Source organism: Eleutherodactylus coqui, chromosome 10 (genome assembly GCF_035609145.1).
Source record: "Eleutherodactylus coqui strain aEleCoq1 chromosome 10, aEleCoq1.hap1, whole genome shotgun sequence".
Taxonomy (NCBI): Eukaryota; Metazoa; Chordata; class Amphibia; order Anura; family Eleutherodactylidae; genus Eleutherodactylus; species Eleutherodactylus coqui.
In genome coordinates this window covers 31,905,407-31,932,786 of record NC_089846.1, presented here as the reverse complement: position 1 = coordinate 31,932,786, position 27,380 = coordinate 31,905,407, and the positions used below count along the sequence as shown (strand labels likewise).

Genomic DNA, 27,380 nt, shown 5'->3' with positions numbered 1-27,380 from the left:
TTTGTGGAAAAAAAGGATTAAAATTGTGCAAAAGTAGTAAAACCTGATAAAACTTCTATAACATTGGTGTTATCATAATCATAATGACCCGTTGAACAAAGTTAATATAATACTTATACCACGTGCAGAATGCTGCAAAAATGAGTCCCAAGAAACAATGGTGATATATTTTTTTTCTCCATTGTCCCCCAGCAAAAATATTAATAAAAGTTATTTAATACATGATATGTTCCCAAAATTGATTCCTGTAAAAACTAGAATTCATCCAGCAAAATACAAGCTGTCATACAGCTATACTGATGAAAAGTAAAAAAGCTATGGCCACCGGAACACAAATGGGAAGCGGATTTACTGGTTCTTAAGTATTTATGAATTCTCGGAAGGGTTATTCCAAATTTAATGTGACTGTTAAGGGGTTAAATCCATCCATAGGATGCTTATGGTTTCCAATACACCCAAGCTCGATAGAATTGAAATTAGAACTCCATTCCTGGACATGGAGATCATGTAACAGTGCGCTTTGGTTATACACTGTCATCATTGTGAACAATCAGTGCTGCATTGTAGAGCATGAAGGAAGAGCAAACAACAATGCTCAGGCTAAGAGTAGATCTTACATTGTCCCTAAGGAATAAATTTGAACACTTGATTTCCATGTATAACCAATATTATACATGTAGAAGTGGCTTTATCACACAAGTTGTCATTATTTCCTCGTAGGTGCAATACATTGCTCAAAATGAAAAGCACAGAAACAAGTTAATCGTGCATGGAGATTCTACCCATACATCCATCTCCGGTCTGAAGCCTTTCACCAACTATTCAGTGACAGTCCATGTTCTTAATGGGAAAGGAGAGGGTGCTGGAAGTGAGACACAGACAATTCGGACAGAAGAGGGAGGTAAGTTCTCAGATACAAGACATATAATGTATATGAAGCATTAAGTTCAACACTGATTGGCCACTTTATTCGAGACTTCATCTAGCAGCAGGTTGGACCTTTTTTGGCCTACAGAACTTGTGCCTTCCATTCACAGTTATCAGGGGATCCAAGGTATGCCAAAAACACATTCCCCATACCAATACTTCACCTCCACCTACGTGAACAGTTCACACCTGACATGAAGGGTTCATCAATTCATGCTGCTTGCACCAAATACTGATCCTTTTATCAGCATGGTGCAGCAGAAATCTGGATTCATCTGAACAGGTGAGGTTTTCCACTGCTCAGTGATACAATTTTTGTGCTTTTTTGCCCGCTGGAGTCTCGCTTTTCTGCTTCTCTTAAAATGGCGCAGGAACTGGTCAACTGCTATTGTAGCCCATCTGTGCAAAGGAATGATGAGTTGTACATTTGGACATGTTGGCTGGACTATCACTGACTATTGGACTTGACTGTGCACTACATTCTCATCAGAACAATTCTTGACATCTTCTTCTGACTCCTTTTGTCGACGAGTTGCTTACACCAACAGGATCCCCTTTGACTGGGTGCTTTTCTCAATCATGCCATTCTCGATATGCTCTCCACACCACAAGGCTGTCAGTGTATGAAATCTTGGCTCTTCCCTAAAAATCATCCCTAGCTTCTGTAAAAAACAAAAAAATTTATATACTCACCTCTCCGCCTCTGTCAGGGCTCGGGGTGTATAGCAGCTTGACTCGCCGGAACTGTACTGAAGCTCTTTCAGCAGGCGGGGATTTAAAATCCCCGCCTCCTGAAAGGCCTGTGTGTGATTGGCTGAGCGCTCAGCCAATCTCAGGCAGTGCTCAGCCATTCATTAAATGACAGCTGACTGCTGCCTGTAATTGGTCACAGCGCTCAGCCAATCAGACACAACCTGTTGAAAGAACTTCAGTACAGTGTTGGGGACCAAAAGGCTAGACACGCCGAACCCGACAGTGGCAGAGAGGTGAGTATATATATTTTCTTATTCTTGTGAAATCAGCTGTAGGTAAGCAATTGAATTTGGGTCAAAATCTGCACCAATGGTTTTGACTTTGCTTTGGTTGCGGAAATTCTGCGGAATTTGCCTTAGAATTTTCCGCTATGTGTAAACATATGCTAATTCTTACAGCTCAAGAGGGCAGAAACACTTTTGGATACAACTGTTGTGTTTTTATCATCATCTTTATAGTTATTGCTATTATTATTATTTCTGCTGGTTTAGCATTCAGATCCTTAACTCTTGTGTTTTTTGCAGTTCCATCACCACCCACTAGTCTGCGTGTTGAGCGCCTTTCTGATACTTCTTTGGCACTATTTTGGGGGCCACCTGAACACCCCAATGGAATCATAACAGGCTATAAAATTTCTCACCATCTAGGTAAGTTCCTATTTTCATAATTAGTGTGTCACAGTTAATGATGCTACTTCATACATATTTATTTCCAGTCATGGTTAACCACTTCATGACCATTATACGTAAATTTACGTTGTGTGCAGATGGGTCAGCAAGGTAGCCTGAAACCTAGTTAAGGCTCCCAGTGCTGCCATTGATACTTATGAAGCTCTGTCTGTGACAGGGCTTGATGGACAACAGTAAAAACTACTATATACTGCAATACTGAAGTATTGTAGTATATAATATAAGCGATCAAATGATCGCAAGTTCATGTCCCCTGCGGGGATTAAATAAAAGTGTATAAAAGGGTTTAATACAGCATTTTAAATAGTTAAAAAGGATGGAAAGTTCAAACTCGCCCCTGTCCCATTTTTCTCATAAAAATCTAATAATTAAAATAAAAAACACAATTAAAAAAAAAGCAAAGTGCACACCACAATAAGTACAGAAAGCCCAAATTGCATTTTTTTTTGTTATCCTGGCTGCTCAAAAAATTGAATAAGTAGCGATCAAAAAGATTTATATACCCCAACATTGTAATAATAACTGCAGCTTACCACACAAAATTCAAACCTTCACACAGCCAAACTGATAAAAAAAATTTAAAAATTATGAGTCGCAGAATGTGGCAACAGAAACTGTATAAATTTAGTATCACTACAATTAGGGCTTATTTACACAAGCATATATCGGTTGTGTTTTCACAGCCAGCCGATATACTCTTCCATCTGAGCAGTCCACCTCTTCTCTTTTCCTCACCGCCCCTCTGCCTTTCCCCTCCACTCCGGCGTTTGAAATGGGAAGGAGCGTGATAGGGTGAAGCTAAGCTCTCCTCTGTCCCGCCCACTCCCATGGCTGGCTGTGGACAAGGGGCGGTGAGCTTAGCTCCCCCCCTTCCCATCCCGCCCACTCCCATTGCAAACCGCTCGGAGGGGAAGAGAGAAGCAGAGAGACGATGATGAGGAAGGAAGCATATATCGGCCGCCCATGAAACGCCAGCCGATATACGCTCGTGGGAATAAGCTCTAAGTGTTACGGTATCCTACCCGATGATGCGCCAGCCCGGGTTGCCCTAGAACTCACCCGCAACCCCTGTCCCTGCCTACTTGCCTCCACTCCTCGCTAACCCCAGGCAGGCAACTAAGGACCGAGAGGGAGGACTGGCGTACCAAGATGGAACAGGGAGGACCCGCAGCCGCCGCATGGTAACACTAAGTGCTTATTTACACGAGTGTGTATCGGCCGTTGTTTTCACGGCCAGCCGACATACGCTTCCATCTAAGCAGTCCCCCCCTTTCCTCCCACTCACCGACTCTCTGCTGTTCTCCTGCCCTCCGAGCTGTTTGCAATGGGAGTAGGTGGGACGAGCTAAGCTAAGTGAAAATGCCGACCGATATACGCTCGTGTAAATAAGCCCTTATACTGATACAAAGTTTATACGTCATTTTTGTTGGCAACATGAATGTCTGAAAATCTGCTCCCCCCCCCCCCCCCCCTTGCACACCTCCAAGAAAAGTAACAATTGCAGTTTTTTTTCCATTTAACGCCATGATATTTTTTTTTAAGTTTTTCAGTACATTATCTGATACATTAACCCTTTAATGACCAAGGGTCATTGATGCACCTGCATCCAGGTCACATTCCACAGTTCCTGTATTCCCACTTTAAAAAAACTTTCATAACTTTTTTATTTTTCAGATGACATATCTACATGAGGGCTTGTTTTGTGGGGCAAGTTGTATTTTTCAATGCAAAGTAGATAAACAAAAAATATTGCTCACCAGCACGCTCCCCGTACCATTCAGTCTGATCATGGCAAGACTTTCTCACATATGCAGCATCTCTGCCCAGTCTCCAGCGGTAATAAACAAATAGTATTCAACGCGTCTCGGTCAACCCAGAACCTTGGTCACCTAGGTTGGATCGAAAGGCGTCCGAATTTTACTCTGATATGAGAGGCGTAGAGATGAGCGAACGTACTCGTCCGAGCTTGATACTCGTTCGAGTATTAGCGTGTTCGAGATGCTCGTTACTCGAGACGAGTACCACGCGATGTTCGAATTACTTTCACTTTCATCTCTGAGACGTTAGCGCGCTTTTATGGCCAATAGAAAGACAGGGAAGGCATTACAACTTCCTCCTGTGATATTCCAGCCCTATACCACCCCCCTGCAGTGAGTTGCTGGCGAGATCAGGTGTCACCCGAGTATATAAATCGGCCCCTCCCGCGGCTCGCCACAGATGCATTCTGACATAGCTCAGGGAAAGTGCTGTCTTGCTGGAGCTGCTATAGGGAGAGTGTTAGGAGTGATTTTAGGCTTCAAGAACCCCAACGGTCCTTCTTAGGGCCACATCTGACCGTGTGCAGTACTGTTGAGGCTGCTTTTTGCAGTGTTGCACATTTTTTTTTTTTTTTGTATATCGGCCGTGCAAAGCATTGCGTCCTCAGTCTGCAGTAATTTTACATAGTATACGGCCAGTAGTGCTGAGGCAGGGACAGTGAAAAAGGTGAAAGACATATACTGTCTATATAGGCAGTGGGCTTTTCCCAAAAAATTTGGGACAAAAAAATCTATTTGGGCTGCCTGTGACCGTCCTGAGTGTACTGCGTCTCTGCTGGGGGTAGTAGTCCTAATTAATACGCAGCCAGCTAAGTGTTACAGCAGGCTTGCGCAAAATTCTTTCCTGGCTCTGCGTTGCCCGTTACATCACCGCTGTCATCCTGTCCAGAGGGAAACAGTCTGCAGTAATTTTACATAGTATAGGGCCAGTAGTGCTGAGGCAGGGACAGTAAAAAAGGTGAAAGACATATACTGTCTATATAGGCAGTGGGCTTTTCCAAAAAAATTTGGGACAAAAAAATCTATTTGGGCTGCCTGTGACCGTCCTGACTGTACTGCGTCTCTGCTGGGGGTAGTAGTCCTAATTAATACGCAGCCAGCTAAGTGTTACAGCAGGCTTGCGCAAAATTCTTTCCTGGCTCTGCTGTGCGTTCCGTAAGCGAAGTCAGCCTCCAACCACAGGCCAATAAGCGGCACATTTAATTACAGCGTTCTGTTTCTGCACTACTGGTAATACACCATGCTGAGGGGTAGGGGTAGGCCTAGAGGACGTGGACGCAGGCGAGGACGCGGAGGCCCAAGTCAGGGTGTGGGCACAGGCCGAGCTCCTGATCCAGGTGTATCGCAGCCCACTGCTGTGGGACTAGGAGAAAGGCACGTTTCTGGCGTCCCCACATTCATCTCACAATTAATGGGTCCACGCGGTAGACCTTTATTAGAAAATGAGCAGCGTGAGCAGGTCCTGACGTGGATGGCATCCAGCAATCTATTGACCACCCAGAGTTCTGCACCGTCCACTGCTGCAACTCTGAATCCTCTGGCTGCTGCTCCTCCTTCCTCCCAGCCTCCTCACTCCATTACAATGACACATTCTGAGAAGCAGGCAGACTCCCAGGAACTGTTCTCGGCCCCTGCCCAGAATGGGCAGCAATGGTTCCTATCCCACCGGGGGAGTTTGTCGTGACCGATGCCCAACCTTTGGAAAGTTCCCGGGGTCCGGGGGATGAGGCTGGGGACTTCCGGCAACTGTCTCAAGAGCTTTCAGTGGGTGAGGAGGACGACGACAATGAGACACAGTTGTCTATCACTCAGGTAGTAGTAATTGCAGTAAGTCCGAGGGAGGAGCGCACAGAGGATTCGGAGGAAGAGCAGCAGGACTATGAGGTGACTGACCCCACCTGGTTTGCTAAGCCTACTGAGGACAGGTCTTCAGAGGGGGAGGCAAGTGCAGCAGCAGGGCAGGTTGGAAGAGGCAGTGCGGTGGCCAGGTGTAGAGGAAGGGCCAGACCGAATAATCCACCAACTGTTTCCCAAAGCGCCCCCTCGCGCCATGCCACCCTGCAGAGGCCGAGGTGCTCAAAGGTCTGGCAGTTTTTCATTGAGAGTGCAGACGACAGACGAACAGTGGTGTGCAACCTTTGTCGCGCCAAGATCAGCCGGGGAGCCACCACCACCAGCCTCACCACCACCAGCATGCGCAGACATATGATGGCCAAGCACCCCACAAGGTGGGACGAAGGCCGTTCAGCGCCTGCGGTTTGCACCACTGCCTCTCCCCCTGTGCCCCAACCTGCCACTGAGATCCAACACCCCTCTCAGGACACAGGCACTACCGTCTCCTGGCCTGCACCCACACCCTCACCTCCGCTGTCCTCGGCCCCATCCACCAATGTCTCTCAGCGCACCGTCTAGCCGTCGCTAGCGCAAGTGTTTGAGCGCAAGAGCAAGTACGCCGCCTCGCACCCATACGCTCAAGTGTTAAACGTGCACATAGCCAAATTGATCAGCCTGGAGATGCTGCCGTATAGGGTTGTGGAAACGGAGGCTTTCAAAGGTATGATGGCGGCGGCAGCCCTGCGCTACTCAGTTCCCAGTCGCCACTACTTTTCCCGATGTGCCGTCCCAGCCCTGCACGACCACGTCTCCCGCAACATTGTACGCACCCTCACCAACGCGGTTACTGCCAAGGTCCACTTAACAACGGACACGTGGACAAGCACAGGTGGGCAGGGCCACTATATCTCCCTGACGGCACATTGGGTGAATTTAGTGGAGGCTGGGACAGAGTCAGAGCCTGGGACTGCTCACGTCCTACCCACCCCCAGAATTGCGGGCCCCAGCTCGGTGGTGGTATCTGCGGCGGTGTATGCTTCCTCCACTAAACCACCCTCCTCCTCCTCCTCCAATGCAACCTATGTCTCGCAATCAAGATGTGTCAGCAGCAGCACGTCGCCAGCAGTCGGTGTCGCGCGGCGTGGCAGCACAGCGGTGGGCAAGCATCAGCAGGCCGTGCTGAAACTGCTCAGCTTAGGAGAGAAGAGGCACTCGGTCCACGAACTGCTGCAGGGTCTGACAGAACAGACCGACCGCTGGCTTGCGCCGCTGAGCCTCCAACCGGGCATGGTCGTGTGTGACAACGGCCGTAACCTGGTGGCGGCTCTGCAGCTCGGCAGCCTCACGCACGTGCCATGCCTGGCCCACGTCTTTAATTTGGTGATTCAGCGCTTTCTGAAAAGCTACCCATGCTTGTCAGACCTGCTCGGAAAGGTGCGCCGGCTCAGCGCACATTTCTGGAAGTCCCACACGGACGCTGCCACCCTGCGCACCCTGCAACATCGGTTTAATCTACCAGTGCACCGACTGCTGTGCGACGTGCCCACACGGTGGAACTCTACGCTCCACATGTTGGCCAGGCTCTATGAGCAGCGTAGAGCTATAGTGGAATACCAACTCCAGCATGGGCGGCGTAGCGGGAGTCAGCCTCCTCAATTCTTTACAGAAGAGTGGGCATGATTGGCAGACATCTGTCAGGTCCTTGGAAACTTTGAGGAGTCTACCCAGATGGTGAGCGGTGATGCTGCAATCATTAGCATCACCATTCCTCTGCTATGCCTCTTGAGAAGTTCCCTGCAAAGCATAAAGGCAGACGCTTTGCGCTCAGAAACGGAGGCGGGGGAAGACAGTATGTTGCTTGATAGTCAGAGCACCCTCATGTCTATATCTCAGCGCGTTGAGGAGGAGGAGGAGGAGCATGAGGAGGATGAGGAGGAGGGGGAAGAGACAGCTTGGCCCACTGCTGAGGGTACCCATGCTGCTTGCCTGTCATCCTTTCAGCGTGTATGGCCTGAGGAGGAGGAGGATCCTGAAAGTGATCTTCCTAGTGAGGACAGCCATGTGTTGCGTACAGGTACCCTGGCACACATGGCGGACTTCATGTTAGGATGCCTTTCTCGTGACCCTCGCGTTACACACATTCTGGCCACTACGGATTACTGGGTGTACACACTGCTCGACCCACGGTATAGGGAGAACCTTTCCACTCTCATACCCAAAGAGGAAAGGGGTTCGAGTGTGATGCTATACCACAGGACCCTGGCGGACAAGTTGATGGTAAAATTCCCATCCGACAGCGCTAGTGGCAGAAGGCGCAGTTCTGAGCGCCAGGTAGCAGGGGAGGCTCGGAGATCAGGCAGCATGTACAGCACAGGCAGGGGAACACTCTCTAAGGCCTTTGACAGTTTTTTGGCTCCCCAGCAAGACTGTGTCACCGCTCCCCAGTCAAGGCTGAGTCGGCGGGAGCACTGTAAAAGGATGGTGAGGGAGTACGTAGCCGATCGCACGACCGTCCTCCGTGACGCCTCTGCCCCCTACAACTACTGGGTGTCGAAGCTGGACACGTGGCCTGAACCCGCGCTGTATGCCCTGGAGGTGCTTGCTTGTCCTGCGGCTAGCGTCTTGTCAGGGAGGGTGTTTAGTGCGGCTGGGGGAATCATCACGGATAAGCGTACCCACCTGTCAACCGACAGTGCTGACAGGCTTACACTCATCAAGATGAACAAAGCCTGGATTTCCCCAGACTTCTCTTCTCCACCAGCGGACAGCAGCGGTACCTAAACAATACGTAGGCTGCACCCGCGGATGGAAGCATCGTTCTCTCTCACCATCCAAAACGGGGACCTTTTAGCTTCATCAATCTGTGTATAATATTCATCCTCCTCCTCCTGCTCCTCCTCCTGAAACCTCACGTAATCACGCCGAACTGGCAATTTTTCTTAGCCCCACAAGGCTCAGTCATATAATTTTTGTAAACAATTTTTATACGTTTCAATGCTCATTAAAGCGTTGAAACTTGCACCTGAACCAATTTTTATTTTAACTGGGCTGCCTCCAGGCCTAGTTACAAATTAAGCCACATTAACCAAAGCGATAAAGGGGTTTCACCTGCCCTCTTGGTTGGGCATGGGCAATTTTTCTGAGGTACATTAGCACTGTTGGTACACCAATTTTTTAGGGCCCTCGCCTACAGTGTAATCCAATTCATTTTTTGCCCACCTGCATTACAGCTGACGTTACATCAGCTGTGCTGGGCACTGCAATGGGATATATTTATGTACCGCCGGTGGCTTCCTGGCACCCACTCATGCTGTCGGTCCACACGGAGTTGTAACTGCATGTGTCCACTTCTAAAGAACCCCAGTCTGACTGGGGCATGCAGTGTGGGCCGAAGCCCACCTGCATTAAACATGACATTACCTCAGCTGTGATGGGCACTGCAATGGGATATATTTATGTACCGCCGGTGGGTTCCAGGGAGCCACCCATGCTGTGGGTCCACAGGGACTTCACAATAGGGAGTTGTACCTGCCTGTGTCTATGAATTAAAAAGCCCGGTCAGGTTGGGGCATGCAGTGTGGGCCGAAGCCCACCTGCATTTAATCTGACGTTAGCTCTGCTGTCCAGGGCACTGCAATGAGATACATTTATGTACAGCCGGTGGGTTCCAGGGAGCCACCCATGTTGTGGGTGCACACGGAATTCCCATTGCGGAGTTGTACCTGCCTGTGACTATTTATAAAAAAACGCGGTCTGACTGGGGCATGCAGACAGCTTGACAGAATGAATAGTGTGTGGCACATAGGTTCCCCATTGCTATGCCCACGTGTGCAGCTCCTGATGGCGGTGGCACAGGATTATATTTCTCATTGCTTCTGTACAGCATTGTGGGCTATCGCCCCGCCCCTTTTAAAGAGAGTCGCTGCCTAGCCGTGCCAACCCTCTGCAGTGTGTGCCTGCGGTTCCTCCTCATGGCAGACGCACTTATAAATAGACATGAGTGTGGTGTGGCATGAGGGCAGCTGAAGGCTGCGCAGGGACAATTTGGTGTGCGCTGTGGACACTGGGTCGTGCAGGGGGGGTTTGGCAGCATGTAACACAGGAGAAGTGGCAGCGGAGTGTCATGCAGGCAGTGATTGTGCTTTGTTAGAGGTAGTGTGGTGCTTAGCTAAGGTATGCATTGCTAATGAGGGCTTTTCAGAAGTAAAAGTTGTTGGGGTGAGGCCCACTCTTGCCACTATTGTGGCTTAATAGTGGGACCTGTGAACTTGAGATGCAGCCCAACATGTAGCCCCTCGCCTGCCCTATCCGTTGCTGTGTCGTTCCCATCACTTTCTTGAATTGCCCAGATTTTCACAAATGGAAACCTTAGCGAGCATCGGCGATATACAAAAATGCTCGGGTCGCCCATTGACTTCAATGGGGTTCGTTACTCGAAACGAACCCTCGAGCATCGCGAAATTTGCGTCCCGAGTAACGAGCACCCGAGCATTTTGGTGCTCGCTCATCTCTAGAGAGGCGCTAATCCAATAAAGGCAAGAAAATCTTTTTTTCACTTTAAATCAGCTTTGTTTTCCCTTGAAATATACTATTTGGATTTTTCTGTGGTAGCATTTAACATATCATACAATGTATTGGAAGAATTTTAAAAATTTGTAAGTGGGGCGAAATGGGAAACACAATTGCGCCATTTTGGTTAGATTTTGTTTTTACGGCGTTCATGATGCTAATTTATCTAGTGGTTTCTTTACATATTAATACTTAATATAAATAAAATACCATTAAAAAAGAATTGCTTTCTGCTGTCATATTTGGACCTCCATAACTTTATAACGTTTTTAGTTTTCCTAAGATGGGGATGTCTGAGGACTCATTTTTGCAGGGCGACCTGTATTTTGTTTTGGCACCAATTTGGCAAACTTACAACTTTTTAATTGTTTTTTATTCCATCTTTCTTGAAGACGTAGAGCACAATTCTACCATTGTGTATTTTTTTCCGATGGAGTTAGCCATGAGGAATTAATAATGTGATATTTTAATAAACTGGACCTTTATGGATATCGCAGGTGGGCCATACGGGGCATTTAAATCTGGATTGATCGGGATATTTAAATGCTGCTGTCTAAACTGACAATAACATTTAAAGGGTTAACAGCTGTGATCAGAGTCATTTCCGATCGGGGCTGTTGCAGTCGGGTGTCGTCCTAACTGCAAAATCTCTGGTCTTGAAGGGGTTGATATTGAAAAAAGTCCTATTGACATGTGCGTTAAAAAACGTAGCGATATCGCAATTGCAAGTGTGTAGGAGACCTTATACTACTTCTATTGACTTCTAGGGTATAAGGATTTGTGGTTTCCACCTGCGAGCAGTTAATTTGCCCAGTGTAGTCATCATTGATATTGCATGTGGCCATTGAAATGCTGTTGTAACACCTGAACAGACATGGTCTTCCAGAAAGAGAGTTGCTACTCGTTAGTGGCTCTCTGCCATAGTGGTGAACCGCTGGGTGGGTTCTCCTTCTATGTTCATATCCCGTTACAGGGTATCATCAATTATCGAGATGGACTAAACAGTTCAGATTCTTGAGTTTCCGTGCTTTTTCTTACCCTCTAAAAACTACGACATGATGGAAAGCCTGTTTCTAACTGGATTTTCTTGTAACGTGTACTGTACTCAGTATTTCACCCCACTAATCATATTATCGCTGCTGTCATGTCATGTCCCAACAAGAGAGAGCCTCCAGATTCTAAAGTAATGTAAAGATATTGTGACTTTGTTATTTACTTGACAACGTCTGTCTTCACGCAGTGAGCAAGGATCACACTGACTCGTTTCTGCTGCAAACAATCAATGACCCATCTCAGCAGAATTGGACATTCTACAACATGAGTAGCAAAGACACCTACAAGTTCTATGTGTATGCCAAGAACTCTGCAAGAGAAAGTTTACCTGTTGAGATAGAAGGCAGCACAATGAAAGAACTAGGTAAGAAAGATGGAGGTGGTTGGACGTACATCTGCCCCCCAAATAATAAAGGAGTATGATCTGTATACAACTTCATATAGAGATCCTCACCGTTTCTTCAGTGTCCCCTTCTCTCACCCCCTCTCATTTTCTAATCTGCTGTCTTCTTTATTCTTCTCTCTTGTAATCTCCACTACTTTCCACACTCTTCTTTTCTCTACCAATCTTCTTCTCTGCTCATCCCCTTCTCTTCTTCTTCTCTATGGTCCCCTGTACTCTTTTATCCTCTTCTCTACTCTTCATCTGATTGTTTTACTCCTCCTCTTTTCATCTCCTTTCCTATCCTCTCTACTTCTCTCTTCTCATCTCCCCTCTTCTCCCTTATTCACTTCGTCAGCTCCTCTTAATCGTCTCTTTTCTTCTGTTCTCTTCTTCTCTCTTTATTATTTTCCGTTATTCTCTTCTCTTTGCTTTTCTTCTTCGATTGCCTCTCTTCCCGCTTCTTTTTCATCTCCTTTCTTATTCTCTGATTACTTTTCTCCTCTCCTCTTCTGTTTCTACTTATCTCTTCTCTTCTCCCTTATTTTCTTCTGCTCTCTACTTTAATTCTCTGATTGTCTCTCTTCTCCTCTCATTTCTTATTCTCATTGCTTTTCTCTTCTTAAACTTCTCTTCACTCTCAACTCCTCTCTACTTTTCTTCTATGATTGTCTCTCATCTCTTCTCTTTTTACCTCCTCTCTATCTTCTCTTTTCTCTCATCTCCTCTCTTCTTCCTTGTTCTCATCTCCTCTCTATTTTTCTTCTCTCCTTGTCTCTCTTCTCTCTTTTAATCTCTTTATTCTCTGAGTTTTCTCCTCTCCTCATCACCTCTTCTCATCTCATTTTCTCTTGTCTTTTCTAATCTCTTTTCGGTTCTTTTGATCTTCCCTCAACTCATCCCCTTTCCCTATCTTCTCCTTTTTCCATGCATTTTGAGAACGAGAACTTTGAAGTTATACCGTAGCTAAAATTGGCTTACTTCTAGTTGCAGCTAAAGCCGGCTATATGTATTTAACAGACACGTCTAGTTGGTTATACTCTAAGTCGTATGATTGTATTGATATTATTAAGTACTTACGGTCATTGAAAGAACTTACGGGATATAAGTGCTCCCTATCCCATGGCTTAATTCTTGGCCTAATCGTATTAGGTAAAGATTTAGAAGCAGTTATAGCAAGTTTAACGGTTCCTAACATTCATACGGCCTGAAAACCTATTTTTATACATACAGTTGAGATGGTTCCACCAGAGACTATGGTTTGTCAAAAAACTTCTTCTGACGTTGCTCAATAGACTTACTTGATCAATAGCTCTCAATGGAACCAAATTGATATCCTCTGTAGATGTGTAGTTTTATCATGAATCAACTTCTGTCATCAAATTATTTATTTGGTTATGTCTCTCTCTACAGAGTTTCCCCCAATTCTGAACATTTCACTTTCAAGAACATCCAAATGTATCACCATAAGATGGAGTCCATTGGATGGACAGAGAAATGTGGAACTCAAAGTTCAGATGAGGAACACGAGCAGTAAGTAAAAAAATAAAATCATTTACTTGGATATTTTGAACTTTATATGGATGCAGACAGCACATTTGGGAACAGAACAGCTATAGTCAATCAGTTTGAGACTGACTTACCATAAGTTGTTAGCCAGAGTACCTGATTTACCTATGTGGCAAATTTGGTGCAGATTGGTCCAGCTGATTGGCCATACTTCAATTTTTTAAAGTAGATTTTTGTTTTCTGATCTCATACAACCCCTTTAATCTTCATGGGTTCTTCATTTTGGACAATGCACATTTGCCAGGAGGGCACCCCCTAATAAGAAACTAATCACAGGGTGTACCACTACTGTGAAACACATTGATCCACTGTAATCTGTGGGGAAACTCATCAGCAAGTGTTCAATTTCCCTACAGCACCACCACAGGGGAAATGAAGAATTACACTCTGCCCAGTGAAATAAATGCTCTCCACCGTGGCTAATAGATGAGAGTCCTGAGTAAAGCATTCTTTTCTGCTAACTTGGGCTGTCAACTTGTAAACTATTTATGACCTATTCACAAGATAGGTTATCATTAGTGGATCTGCAGGGGTCTGTCTCCAGGAATCACCACTAATCAGCTGTTCTCTAGACCGATGCGTTCGTGCACTGAGCTGATTTCTGCAGCAAGCAGTCAGCTCTGTCTCCACTGCAGTGGCCTGGTTTAGTATTGCAGGCAAAATTTACATTGAAATGAAAGGCAACTTGGCCTGCAATACCAATCCAGGCCACTGCAGTGGGGACGGAGCTGTCTTCTGCCTGCAGAAATCATCACATGCACAAACACACCAGTCCCGAAAACAGATGATCGGCGGGGATCCCTAATAATGGACCCCTGCTGATCTGCTAAGGATGACCTATCCTGAGCAAGGATAGACCATCAATAGATAGTGATTATGGTTTCACTAAGCATGTAATAATCATTATTCTCATTTTCAGGTGACCATTGGCAGCAGTATTATGTGAATGCATCTGAAGCTGTATTTAACATTGTTGAACTGCAACCTGAGGAAAATTATTTAGTTCGACTTTTGGCATTAAATCACACTAATTTTCAGCAAATTTGGGAAACAAGGAGTACTGCTTTGCCATCAGGTAGGAGACAAAATCTAAAGTGTATGTGCGAACAGAAAAAGACCTATTGGTTAAAGTTTTCATGTTAACCGTATTTTGGGTGATTTTTTAAAAAGAACTTTCCATGTAACCATCCTGAAATCTTGCAGCATTTACTCTGAGCCTCATACTAGCCTGATGTGTCCTATTATGTAGAGATTATTTCTCATTATTATCGTAGGCAGGATTACAATAAAGGGTAACACCTATATATAGATATTATAGAATCCATAATTCACAGTAGGTGATGGTCACAGCTCACCTCCTCTACCTCTCTGCGCAATGACTTTTGCACAGGTCACAGAGCATGGCCCTGTAAGAAGTGCTGCCATATTGGTGGCACCAACCAGAGGTGACGCCCGGCAGGAACATTGAAGGCAGAGAAGAATAGTTGGTGATCACATCATCTAATTTAGCAAGTTTTACCCCGTCCAAAATTCAAGCTTAGCCGCTTCAAATATACACAGTTCAACAAACTTGTGGTTACAGTCTTTAAGGGCTTACTTACAAAAGTGTATATCGGTCGGGTTTTCATGCCTGGCCGTTATACACTTCCATCTAAGCAGTTCTCCCCTTCCCTCCCATTCACTGCCTCTCTTCTCCAGTCCAACGTTTGTAATAGGAGGGGTTGGGAGGGGCCTATCTAAGCTCAGCTCTGTCCCGCCCACTCCCATTGCTGGCTATAGACAGGAGGCAGGGAGGGACAGGAGCTCAGCCGCGACCCCATCCCGCCCAATCCCATTGCAAACTGCTCCGAGGGGAGGAGAGAGGCAGAGAGACGGTGAGTGGGAGGGAAGGGGGGACTGCTTAGATGGAAGCGTATATCAGCCGACCGATATACACTCGTGTAAATAAGCTCTTATGCTGCATTTAGATGCAACGATTATCGCTTTTTATTAAATTTTTTTTGGAGACAGGAGGGCCAAAAAAAAACACAATTCTGATGTATTTTTTTCCCCTGAAGACATTTACCATGCGGGGAGTAAATAATGCGTTATTTTGATAGATCGGACTTCCATGGAAGCAGCAATACCAAATATGTTTTTGGGGTATTTTATTTAGATGGCTGTTTGCAATGGGAGGCGGCGGGACGGGGCAGAGCTAGTTGCTAAGCTCCTGCCCTGTCCCATCCCTTCCCATTGCTAGCAGCCAACAAGGGTCGGAGAGTAGGCGGCAGCTTAGCACACTAACTTCCGCCCGTTTCGTGCCCTTCCGTTGCCGACAGCCGGCGAGGGGGCGGAAAAGGGGAGGCAGTTTAGCAAGCTAAACTGTCTCTGCCTACCCAACGGCAATCCAGGCTCGGCGTATATGTGCCGGACCTGGGCTGTCTGAACGGGTGCACAACTGGCAGATTTGTGTGCCTGTTCATGCGATTTTCGGTAATGCTGTGGCCGTGACACAGCCAACGAAAATGGCTACGCTTGGGTTAAAGAGCCCTAAGGGCTAGGATACTGATGGGCTGTGCCTTTACACTCATTGCATTGTTGGATTGTCCTATCCTGATAGGTGGGAAAGCTGCATGATTATAGCTAGTTCCCATAGGGGTGGTCAGCCAGTTTCCCCAGACTTCTGAATGGCATATTATCAAAATGTTATCATATGCCATTTAAAAGTCTAGGGAAGCTGGCTAAGCACCCCTATGGGATCTGGTGATCATATTGATTATGACCCAGCTTTTGCAGAATCCTGAATGTGGTAGAGCCCATTCTCCTGGTATCGGCACTCATATCTTGAACGCCATAATGCCAGAAGTTCAGGAATCTGATGTTTAGCCTCTCATTGGCTGTAGTAGTCACTTCATTTCTTGTGGCATCGTCTGGCACAACAAATGCCGGGAACATAGTGGGGTGGCAGCACTGGATCCCAAGGGCGGTGGAGGGGTAAGTATAGTTCACTTTATTTTGTAACACAGGGGGCGCTATTGAAGCGGGTATGTCCGGTAACTGGATAACCCCTTTAACTACAGTGTACTGGAATATTGTAAATTGAGTTACCTTGAAGATAGATAGATAAATAGATAGATAGATATGGGATGGATAGATAGATAGATAGATAGATAGATAGATAGATATGAGATAGATAGGTAGATAGATAGATAGATAGATAGATAGATATGAGATAGATAGATATGAGATAGATAGATATGAGATAGATAGATATGAGATAGATAGATATGAGATAGATAGATAGATAGATAGATAGATAGATATGAGATAGATAGATATGGGATCGATAGATAGATAGATAGATAGATAGATAGATAGATAGATAGATATGGGATAGATAGATAGATATGAGATAGATAGATAGATAGATAGATAGATAGATAGATAGGAGATAGATAGATAGATAGATAGATAGATAGATAGATAGATAGATAGGGGATAGATAGATAGATAGATAGATAGATAGATAGATAGATAGATAGATAGATAGGAGATAGATAGGAGATAGATAGATAGATAGATAGATAGATAGATAGATAGATAGGAGATAGATAGATAGATAGATATGAGATAGATAGATTTGAGATAGATAGATAGATATGAGATAGATAGATTTGAGATAGATAGATAGATAGATAGATATGAGATAGATAGATATGAGATAGATAGATATGAGATAGATAGATATGGGATAGATAGATAGATAGGAGATAGAAAGATAGATAGATAGGAGATAGATAGATTTGAGATAGATAGATTTGAGATAGATAGATAGATAGATAGATAGATAGATAGATAGATGTTTAACCTTGCATCTCCTTATCTATTGTCTACAGCTCTACCCAAGAATGGATTTGCGACACAGGGCTGGTTTATTGGTCTAATAAGTGCAATTGTTCTGCTGCTTCTCATCTTGGTCATCATCTGCTTCATCAAACGTAGCAAAGGTGGAAAATATTCAGGTAAGTTCAGTTTTCCAGAGAAAGGAACAAAACATTTTGCAGTATTTCAGACCTTCTTCCTGCAGCAATCCCCAGAAAGTCATTCTTCTATGGAGTCAAGTCAATGTTCTTCTATATTTTATTATCTCCCTCATTCACATCAGCATTGGGTGTTTCTATTCTCCTGCTCCATGGCAACCCCTGGACGAATGGAACTGCCATATGACAGAACCAAATGGTACTGAATGGACCCCATTGACTATAATGAGATCCATTCGGTTGCCGGACAGAAATTTGATAGAATTGACAGGATGAAATGGCACGGCATGCTGCACTATTCCATCGCTGAGCTTTTTAAATGGAAATACTGATGTGAATGAGCCCTTACAAGGGGAGCTTCTTCTCCTTGGTACCATGCAACTGTTCTGTCAATGGAGAGGGCCTGCAGAGTTTAAGCCATGCTTTCCTTCAGTTAGGGCAAAGATACAGATCACTTACATAGGCCTGTATTCAAATATCCCGGCTAAGACAGAGCAATTTAGCAGTAACCCCTGGCACACACCAGTCCTCCCTGATTATACCCCCCAGGGTGTGTCTTTATGCACTGGTAGTGGAGATGATGGAATCGATTATCCAGATGTGCACCCAAAACAGAGTTACTTTCATGTTGCAGAATTAATGAAAAGGATAATTTTAAAAGATTCTTCTACGTGTAGCTTGTAGCCACCATGACAGTTGCTGCTTTTATGAGGGAAGTTTTAAGCATCAGGAGTAACTTCAATAGATGCAGGCTCTGCTGCATTTGCACTGCTGCCTCCACCCCAAGAGCCCTTCGACCAGCCTTGGGAAGCTAAAGCCGGGTTTTTAAGAAAGTTATACCCCAGGATTGAAGCTACAGGAAGTGCTGAGTGAACCAAAGCAGTAGAACCCTGTTCAGGTTGAAGTTTGCTAAAATTTCAGTTCGGCGCAAACTGAACCTCAAGTGGTTCATCTTAGCTGAACTCACTAGAACTTCTTCCTTCCCTTCTCCTTTTATCCTTATTAACATTGCCTTAAAAGGGCTTAGATCCACTATTATGTGACCTAAGAGTGTTATACAGGGCTTTTATGGCTCTTAGGCAATGTTAGCGTTCGAACTAAGGTCAGCAAGGGTATCATTTCTCCTTCCGAAGAGCACCTAGAATAAACAATACCCTTCCCATCTATATGCCTCTCATCAGCCAAGCCTGAAACCTACTGCACACTGATGAGGGTCAAAACCCCCGAAACAGCTGTCTGTGTATAGTTATTCTGGCCTTCAATTCCCAATCATTAATAGAAAGCTTGTCTAAAAGTCTGACATTGACTTGCAGGAATGCTGCTTTCCAATAGGTGGCGCTGCACAAGTAGTGTTTCATCTTCCCATTTCTTTGAACTAATTCGCAGTGAACCAATTTTTTTGCCAAAAATCAGCAAACTGTCCGAACCAAACTTTTCTAAAATTCACTCAACAGTGGCTATGGGTAAAAAAAACACATGACCACCATAACAGTCCCAGAACCAAACAGAGTGTTTAGAGAACTTATTAACAGTTTTTTTTTTTTACACTGCTGGGGGTCCTTTACACGTGTTATTTGTTCCAAATTCTATGTTTCATGGCACGATCCATGTTTTAAAATTGTTTTTATATAGTGAAGGATAAAGAAGACACCCAAGTGGATTCTGAAGCTCGACCAATGAAAGATGAAACATTCGGGGAGTACAGGTACTAAAATGAGTGTTTAGTTGTTATAGTGGAGGCAAGTTACGATAAAGAAGGAACTGACCAGTTGTCATCTTCTGAAATATGACACAAACATCTCAGTAGACGGTTCCTTCCGCTATAGAACATTGATACATTGCAATTGTGGTTTCTATTGAGAGGCGTAACTTGAAACTTCTGGGCCCCAATGCAAAGTTCGTAACAGACGCCCAACTAGTGGAGAAGAGAGGCCTTATGGGCCCCCTAAGGCTCCTCGGCCCGGGTGCAACTGCATCCCCTATAGTTACGCCCATATTTCTATTCATGTTTTGGATAGTATGTCATTGACTTCCATGGGTTCCTACATTGGCCCATCATTTTGGCATGCAATGGGTTCCTGGACCCGGGCTGATGTCACTTTCATAGACACTTTAGGGTACATTTTGCATTATCCCATTAACGTTCATGAAAGCCTTACATAACAACATATTTCTTGATTGTTGCTTTGGGTACATCGATGATTAAATTTAGAGAATGCCAGGCAGTTATCCAGTATTTTCTGGTTTTGTTCCAACTTGTGTATAAATGTACATGGAGCTCTCCAAATTCCAATACAATTACTGTAATTCTGACAACATTTTGACTTAAATTCTGCCGTTTATTCCCTTTTTGCATTTTCTTGTAAGGTTCAAGTTATAAAAACGAACCGGTAAACTGGCAGAATTTTTTAACACTTCTTACTAGCAGCCCGATTTCATTAAATGATCTCTTTTTATGACACGCGTCTAGATGGAGAATGGTTTTGGTGTAATTGTACCAGATTTTGCTTTCTGTGTTACACGAGGAAGAACAGACTTTTCTGACATCTGGTGCAGATTATTATGCAAATATTATTTTGTCTTCATTTTTGGCAATTTTTATGCAACCTTAAAGTGAGGGGGAAACAGAACAAGATTAATGCAGAATTGTTTCCAGGCTGTTCTAAAATGAGCAACAACCAGCTCACTGTCCAAATGATAAGCTCATGCAAATGTGAGTCGTGCAGTCGGATTGTTGAGAAAGTCATTTCATTGGCATATATATCAGTGTCATATATCTTCGTGTTGCAACAAATACTCAAAATACTATACTATTAAATGGGTTGTCCAGTTGTAAACTATTGATGGCATATCTGAAGGATAGGCCATCATTAGTAGATCAGCAGGGGTCTGCCACCCCAGATCCCCGACGATCAGCTGTTTGCCAGGCCAGTATGCTTGTGCACTGAGCTAATTTATGCAGGAAGCAACAGCTCTGTTTTTACTGCAGTGGCCAGGTTTGGTATTGCACACCAAGTTTCCATTGAAGTCTCGTCACTGCAGTGAGAACGGACCAGTCTGCTTTCTGCAAAACGCAGCTCAGTACATGAGCATATCGGCTTAGCAAATAGTTGATCAGCAAAGGTCTCTGGTGCTAGACCCCCGCTGATTCTTTATTGATACATTAATAGTTTACAACTGTGCAATCCCTTTAACACATGACTGCTGGTTAACATTAAAGAGGTTGTCCAGGACTTTGGGCGTTTTTTTCTATTGACGACCTATTCCCAGACAAGTCATCAATACATGATTGGCAGGTGTCTGTCGCTTTGGATCCTCTCTGATCAGCTGATCTCCTGGCGCTACTGTCAATGCGATCAGCGCTGGAAGCAGATGGCCCTAACAACATTGCAGCGCCCCAGTTCAGTACTGCAGACACAGCTCCCATTGAATTAAATGGCAGTTGTGCCTGCAATACCAACTTCGGCCACTGCAATATGGACAGAGCAGTCTGCTTCCTGTCGTGCTGAAAGCGTCACCTCAAATTAACTGAGCAGCAGACCCTCACTGATCATCTATTAATTACCTATCCTGAGGATAGGAAAAAATGCTCAAAGTCTTTGAAAACTTCTCTAAAGAGGTTGTATGAGAGCATGAAAACCTTTCGGTTCTTTTAGTTACACAACTCCTCCTCTGTCTATGGGCTTTGTTTAGTATTGCAGTCCAGCTTCATTTACTTAAAAAACACAGCCCCAACTGAACAAATATGATCAATATCCAGTTACAATATCCCTCAAAAAGTAATTTTGCGGTGCCTGAGATACACAGTGATCCGTGGGCCTAGAACAATCATACACTAACAATTGTGCCCCCCCCCCCCCCCGTTTAAAAAAGTTAGTGCTTTGCATTACAACGCATTGATTTACCTAATTCATGAACATAGTTGAGTTCGTCTATGTAGCAGAGCTGAGTTTATCAACTGGCAGCACTCATTGTAATAGCTTCACGTGTTATATATGGTTCTACTGTATTCTCATTTATCATATATATGAATGGTTCAATGGCAAATTCAACTCTGCTATATCATCTCAATACATGCTCATAGTCTTCACCGCAGTACCCATAGTGGAGGTTTAAAACTATCGTATGGTAAAGCTAATAACTAACCTCAGGATATGTTTAAATCCTGTCCCGGGGCACTGATATCCAGGCCCATTATATGACTCATCCATAAGGGCGTATACAATGAATGGCCATTTCATTAGAGACCCCAGCTAGCAGGGCATTGGACCTCTTTTGGCCTTCAGAACTGCAGCAAATTGTTGTGGCATAGATTCCACTAGATGAAAGGAAGCTTCTTGTAATTGCCACCATTAGATGGCGGTGCTGACAGGAAGGGTTCAGCGATTCATGCTGCTTGTGCCAAATTCATATCCTCCCAACAGGATGGTGCAAAATTAATCTGGATTCATCTGACCATGTGATATTTTTCTACTGCTCAGTGATCCAATTTGCACACTGGAGCCTTGTCTTTCTTGTTCCTCTGAGGGCTCAGTCACACGGGCGCATCGGTTCCTGAACTAAAAGACGGCCGCACTACAGATGCGGACGACTCTCTGCATCACCGGAAGAAAGAACATGTGACCGGCTCCATTGCCGGTCATGTGTTCTTTCTTCCGGCGCTGCGGAGAGTCGTCCATCCTGCAGTGCGGTCGTCTTCTTCGTGCAGTAACACGGGTGCCAATACGCCCGTGTGACTGAGCCCTTAGACAGCAATGGCACCAGAACTGTTTGTCTGCTGTTATAGTCCATCTGTGCTAAAGAATGATGAGTTATGCATTCAAACACATTAGCTGGAGTACCAGCATTGTATTTGAATGCAATATGGCTGAATGTGCACCTCTCATTCATTACAATGATTCTTGACATCCTCCTCTGACCCCTTTCTGTAACGAGTTGTTTACGTCCATAGGATACCCCTTTGCCTGGATGTTTTTCCTCGATCACACCATTCTCTGTATACTCTTACCACTGTCGAATGAGAAAACCCCATAAGGTTAGCAGTGAAATCCTAGCCTCGACTAGTCTAGCACCGATGACCGGGCCTCGTTAGAAGTTGCTCAAATTATTTGATTTCCCCAACTAATGTGGATTCACATTGAAACGGATCCACAGAAAACTTGTCACTTGATTTTATGCTGCACTCCGGGGTCATGGGAATGACTTCCATAAATGGAATCTCCACTCGTGAAAGGGCCGGTGTCTGTAATAAAGTTGCCATTCAGTGTATATACATGTCCAGACCCTATGGATAAGACAAACAGTATATAAAAATCTGTGCTCCTCACCACTACACCCTCAGGAATTATAGCTCTTTTAGTACTTTTCCGTAGTATTTTACCCAGATCTGTCTATTGAAAAGAGTTCTTGGCATTTAGTCCTGCAGAAGCTATCCAATGACCAATCAGATAGCTTTTTTCCAGTAACAGCACCACTCTTGACTATAGGCTGTGCCAGGTACTGCAGCTCACTCGAATAGTGCAATACCATGCAAGGCCTATGAGCAAGAGTGGCACTGTTCGCTGGAACAAAGCTGAGCTCTACATATTTTACCTCTGTTCTTTCTATTGTCCAATGGAGCAACCATCTCAAGAACATGGATGTATTTCAATGTTATATGGTTTGGAATCTCTTAAGAGACAAGTACAGGGTACAATGTTTAGAAGTGACTGCAGGGCTTCTGCCCACATACACTGTTTGCACATGTGTGATTGGCATGCCTGACCTTATGCATTCGTTCTTCATTTTCTCGTCCATGCTGCCATCAGATCTCTGGAGAGGTAAGCTGCTCTCACACGGTAAAGTTCCTTGTTACAGGTGGGGGATGCGCTTTTGCACATCGGGTGTTCATTGAATTAAGCTTGCACCCTTTTGTGCCACGTTCCTTCAAAATCAATATGCAGCTGTATATTTGTCCTTGATTTCCATGTATGGTAAATGATAAGACTTCCAGCCTTTACTAAAGTCTATTTTCAAGAAGATCTACCAGCAACTGTCTGGTTATTAAATGTCTGGTAACACTACATTGGCTGGATCTAAGAAAGTCAATCATTCTGGCCCACTAAATCTAAAGCTGCATTATTAAACAGATTCTATCCAAGAAGCATTCACATATATATATGTCAACCTTTCGAGACCTACATCTCAGTAGGGTTTTTGGGGGGCAAAGTTGTCCATACTTGACTCAATACTTGGAAGAGAAGTTCTAGTTTGATAGATGTATGGGCCTACACCAACATTCCCACCCAAGTTTTATCTTTCATAGGAGGGCCACATTAGCCTTTGCTTGAGGCCCTCAAACAACTTTTTCTATTGTTTCTTTCACTTTTTTGGGTAGTGGAGATAGTTGCCTACATATTCTATCAAACACATGCCATTTCAAAGGGAACCTGTCACCAATTTTTTGCCATTAGACTCCTCGGCATGACGCTATCCCACTTGTTAACCTCTTTGTGTTGGTGCACACTATCCGTGAATGCAAGTGGCACCCAAGAGTCTTGGCCATAGTTTGCATCGGACAGCACACAGATACCAGTCCATATGCTGTCCGACTTACTTTCTCTGTACATTGACAAGTATTGGCATGTCCTATTACCCATTCGTGATGCGAACACGAATAGGACGTGATGAATTTTTTCATGTGGACCATCAGTCCATGTGAAAAAATGTCAATCTGTAAAGTCCTTTGACATGATTGACATGAATAGCCCATGGCTTGAATAGGCTACAGTAGTGTATGGGGAGCTTTGGTGACATGTTTGCGTCAAAACTTCTGGAGTCAGTTTTAGCACAAAAATCTAATTAGATAGCAGCGTGCTCTGTATGTAAATCACTCGTCTGTCGTGATCTGGACTGTGCCAATAGCTTCCCAAGTCACCGCTGTATCTGTGCCTAATCCGGGATGATTAACACTTCCCCAGCTTGTGTCATCAGTGCTAGCTGTGCTGAAATTCTGTGCACCTTCCTCTTATTGTCTGTTGTGGGGGAACATGTCAATCATCCTAGACTGGTCATAGATACAACGGTGACTTGGGAAGCCATCACCACTGCCCAGATGACTTCAGAAAGGCAACTTACTGAGCATGCTGGTTTCATAGGGCCCAGGATGGAGGGGGAGTCCCTAGTAAGAGGAGCCACTGCCTTCTAGACTTGCGTCTCGAGCTGGCTGAAAAATGTCTACCTACTTTATTAACTATCCCATAACTGCCGAATCTAAGTGGTGCTGACCTCTCACTACATCTGCTGCTGCCGAGCCACCTGTAGTCTCCTGACCTATTAAAGAAACGTACACCAATAATAATAAAACAATAATCAAACACAGGAAGGGATTCGGGGTATCACCCTTCTACACTACCATCAAAGTAGGTTTTTGCGCTAAAACTGATTCCAGAGATTTTGACGCAAACCTGTCACTAAAGCAGCTATCAAATGGGAAAGCAAAATGCCGGGGGTTTAATGGCCAAAAAAATTGGTGATGGGCTCTTTAAAGATTCAGGATCGCTAAATTAATGGTGATCCATTATATTCCCGGCCAACTTTGAGTCCCTCTTTTATAATTAAAAGTAACATTAATTGGACTTAAGACACAGATTAGTTCCCTGTGACATCTCAGGGTTTTATGATTAGCCTCCATGTACACTTCAGTATTACGGATCCATGTTATGTGGATGCGTACAATATTATCCTGCCTATACTGTAATTGGCCCATACCATAGCTCTGAGTTTATCTGGTTTAATATGGTGGCATATGGAGTTTTTTTACTCCTACACTATGCTAAGTAATTGGACACCTGAGCAAGAATCACAAGTAGTATTTATATGTTAATACTTAGTGGGGCTCTAATTTGGCCCTAATGACAGTGGATACTCTCCACGACATACTTTCTACTAACGTCTAATACACTTCAGCTGGTATTTCCCTCCATTCATCCTGTAAATGTCTGACAAGCTCTCTCAAAGAAGATGGATGCTGTTTCTGACCTTCCAGTTTATCCCAAAGATGTTCAGTAGAGTTCAGGTTGGGACTCTGTGCAGGACAGTCCAATCGTGGATCATCCATATCCTCAAAACAATGTTAAACTGCGTTAGTTTTGTGACAAGGCACGTTGTCTTGTTGGAAGTATTGCTGACCATTCCCAGACTATTGTCACATTGTTTGCAGCCCATTATTGTCTAGAATGTCACGGCACACCTCCGTGTTCATGGTTCTTGCTGCTACTTTCAACGGGCCAAGACCATACCACATAAGAGATCTGCAGACCATAACGGAACCTCTGCAATACTTAGTTTTTGGCACAACACACTCAGGCAAAAAGCGCTCCTCAGGCCTCTTCAACACCCGGGTACACCCATCTGATTTAAAGATGGAGTAGCAAAATTCATTACACAAAGAACGTTCTTCCATTACTCAGCTGTCCAATGACGACACTTCTTGCACCATTGTAGATGGTCCAATGCATTTTCTTTGAGAGTACTTGCCAGACATTTGCAGGATGAATGGAGGGAAATGCCAATTACTTTTGGTAGGATAGTGTAGATCCTTATGCAATCTATTAAAACATTTATTGACATACTCACAGTGAGGCAGAGCTAATTCTGTGGAATGATGCCTCTACAATGCCTCACAAAGGCGACATATGACTAATTTATATATAATCACAAGTCATTGGGATCCTGTATGCTGCGCAGGGTCCATACACATTGCACTGCCTTGAATGTGAAGAAGAGGTCCAAGATCCATGGACTCCATTATTTTATCTCACCCAGCCATGCCATGTTACAATTTCTTACATGGTTTTACAATGCAGTAATTTATACATGTGAATGCTATACAATTCTTGGTCCTATGTATAATAACCAGTGCAGTCACGGAGTGGAGAAGTTGTCCATAGCAGCTAATCAGCTCATTTTCTTGCCTCTACTGGGAATATCTGGTTACTATGGACATCTGGTCTGCTTTGATCCTGCACTAGTTTTATACCTAAGACCTATGGGATCCTACAGTTTGTCACCTACGATCATCCTAATTAAGAAACGACACTGTGAGTCTAGCAGTGTCACCTGCACATCCCTAGCACTATGGGAACTTGCCATATACTTCAGTATGGAGAGCAGCGTGCCATATGTGAACATGGCTTATCTCTGTGTATCACTTCATTGCAGTTCATAGAATGTTACACTCTATTCTAGATGACAAGGATGTTCAACTTTTACGTTGCTAAGTAACAAGAACGGGGAGCGACAATGCGTCTCGCTGAGCTGAAATAACCAAAAATTCGTTCAAATGTTTTTTTTTTTTTTTTAACACATCGAAAGTTTTCATTTGCAATGCAAAATTGTCCCATGATGTATGGATATATGGTATAGACGTGTATGTCATAGCTGTATGTGTGATGTGGCTCATGTCTATATTCACGTTTTTGTCTTTATCTACTTATTCTGTGTATGCCTGTTATAAAAGTCCTACTTTGCATATGTTATCATTAGCATAAGACTATGGCTCAATGGCAAGATGGCGCCCCCCACTAGTCGCAAATCATGGGATTACTAAGAATGCGTTGTATCACCATTACCCCATGGAACAATGGTTGGATATTGGAAAACTCTGAAGTGGCGGCAATCCCATGATTTTACTATGGCTCATGGGTGATGCGTTTCACTATGGAGCTATAGTCTTAGAATCTACTCAAGGCTCCCCCTACGCAACTAGCCTAGATGCACTATGTTAATG

At 44.4% G+C, this 27,380-nt stretch overlaps 1 protein-coding gene across 2 annotated transcripts in view; it reads left to right on the top strand.

Annotated features, from left to right (window-relative positions):
• L1CAM (L1 cell adhesion molecule) overlaps positions 1-27,380 on the top strand; it is a 245,188-nt gene that overhangs the window by 204,858 nt on the left and 12,950 nt on the right. For both annotated transcript variants that reach the window (XM_066580774.1, XM_066580775.1), the window contains 7 exons: positions 721-901; positions 2,205-2,327; positions 11,829-12,005; positions 13,437-13,556; positions 14,512-14,667; positions 17,468-17,593; positions 19,244-19,316. In XM_066580774.1, the coding sequence (XP_066436871.1) occupies positions 721-901; positions 2,205-2,327; positions 11,829-12,005; positions 13,437-13,556; positions 14,512-14,667; positions 17,468-17,593; positions 19,244-19,316 (956 nt within the window). The remainder of the gene's footprint in view (positions 1-720; positions 902-2,204; positions 2,328-11,828; positions 12,006-13,436; positions 13,557-14,511; positions 14,668-17,467; positions 17,594-19,243; positions 19,317-27,380) is intronic.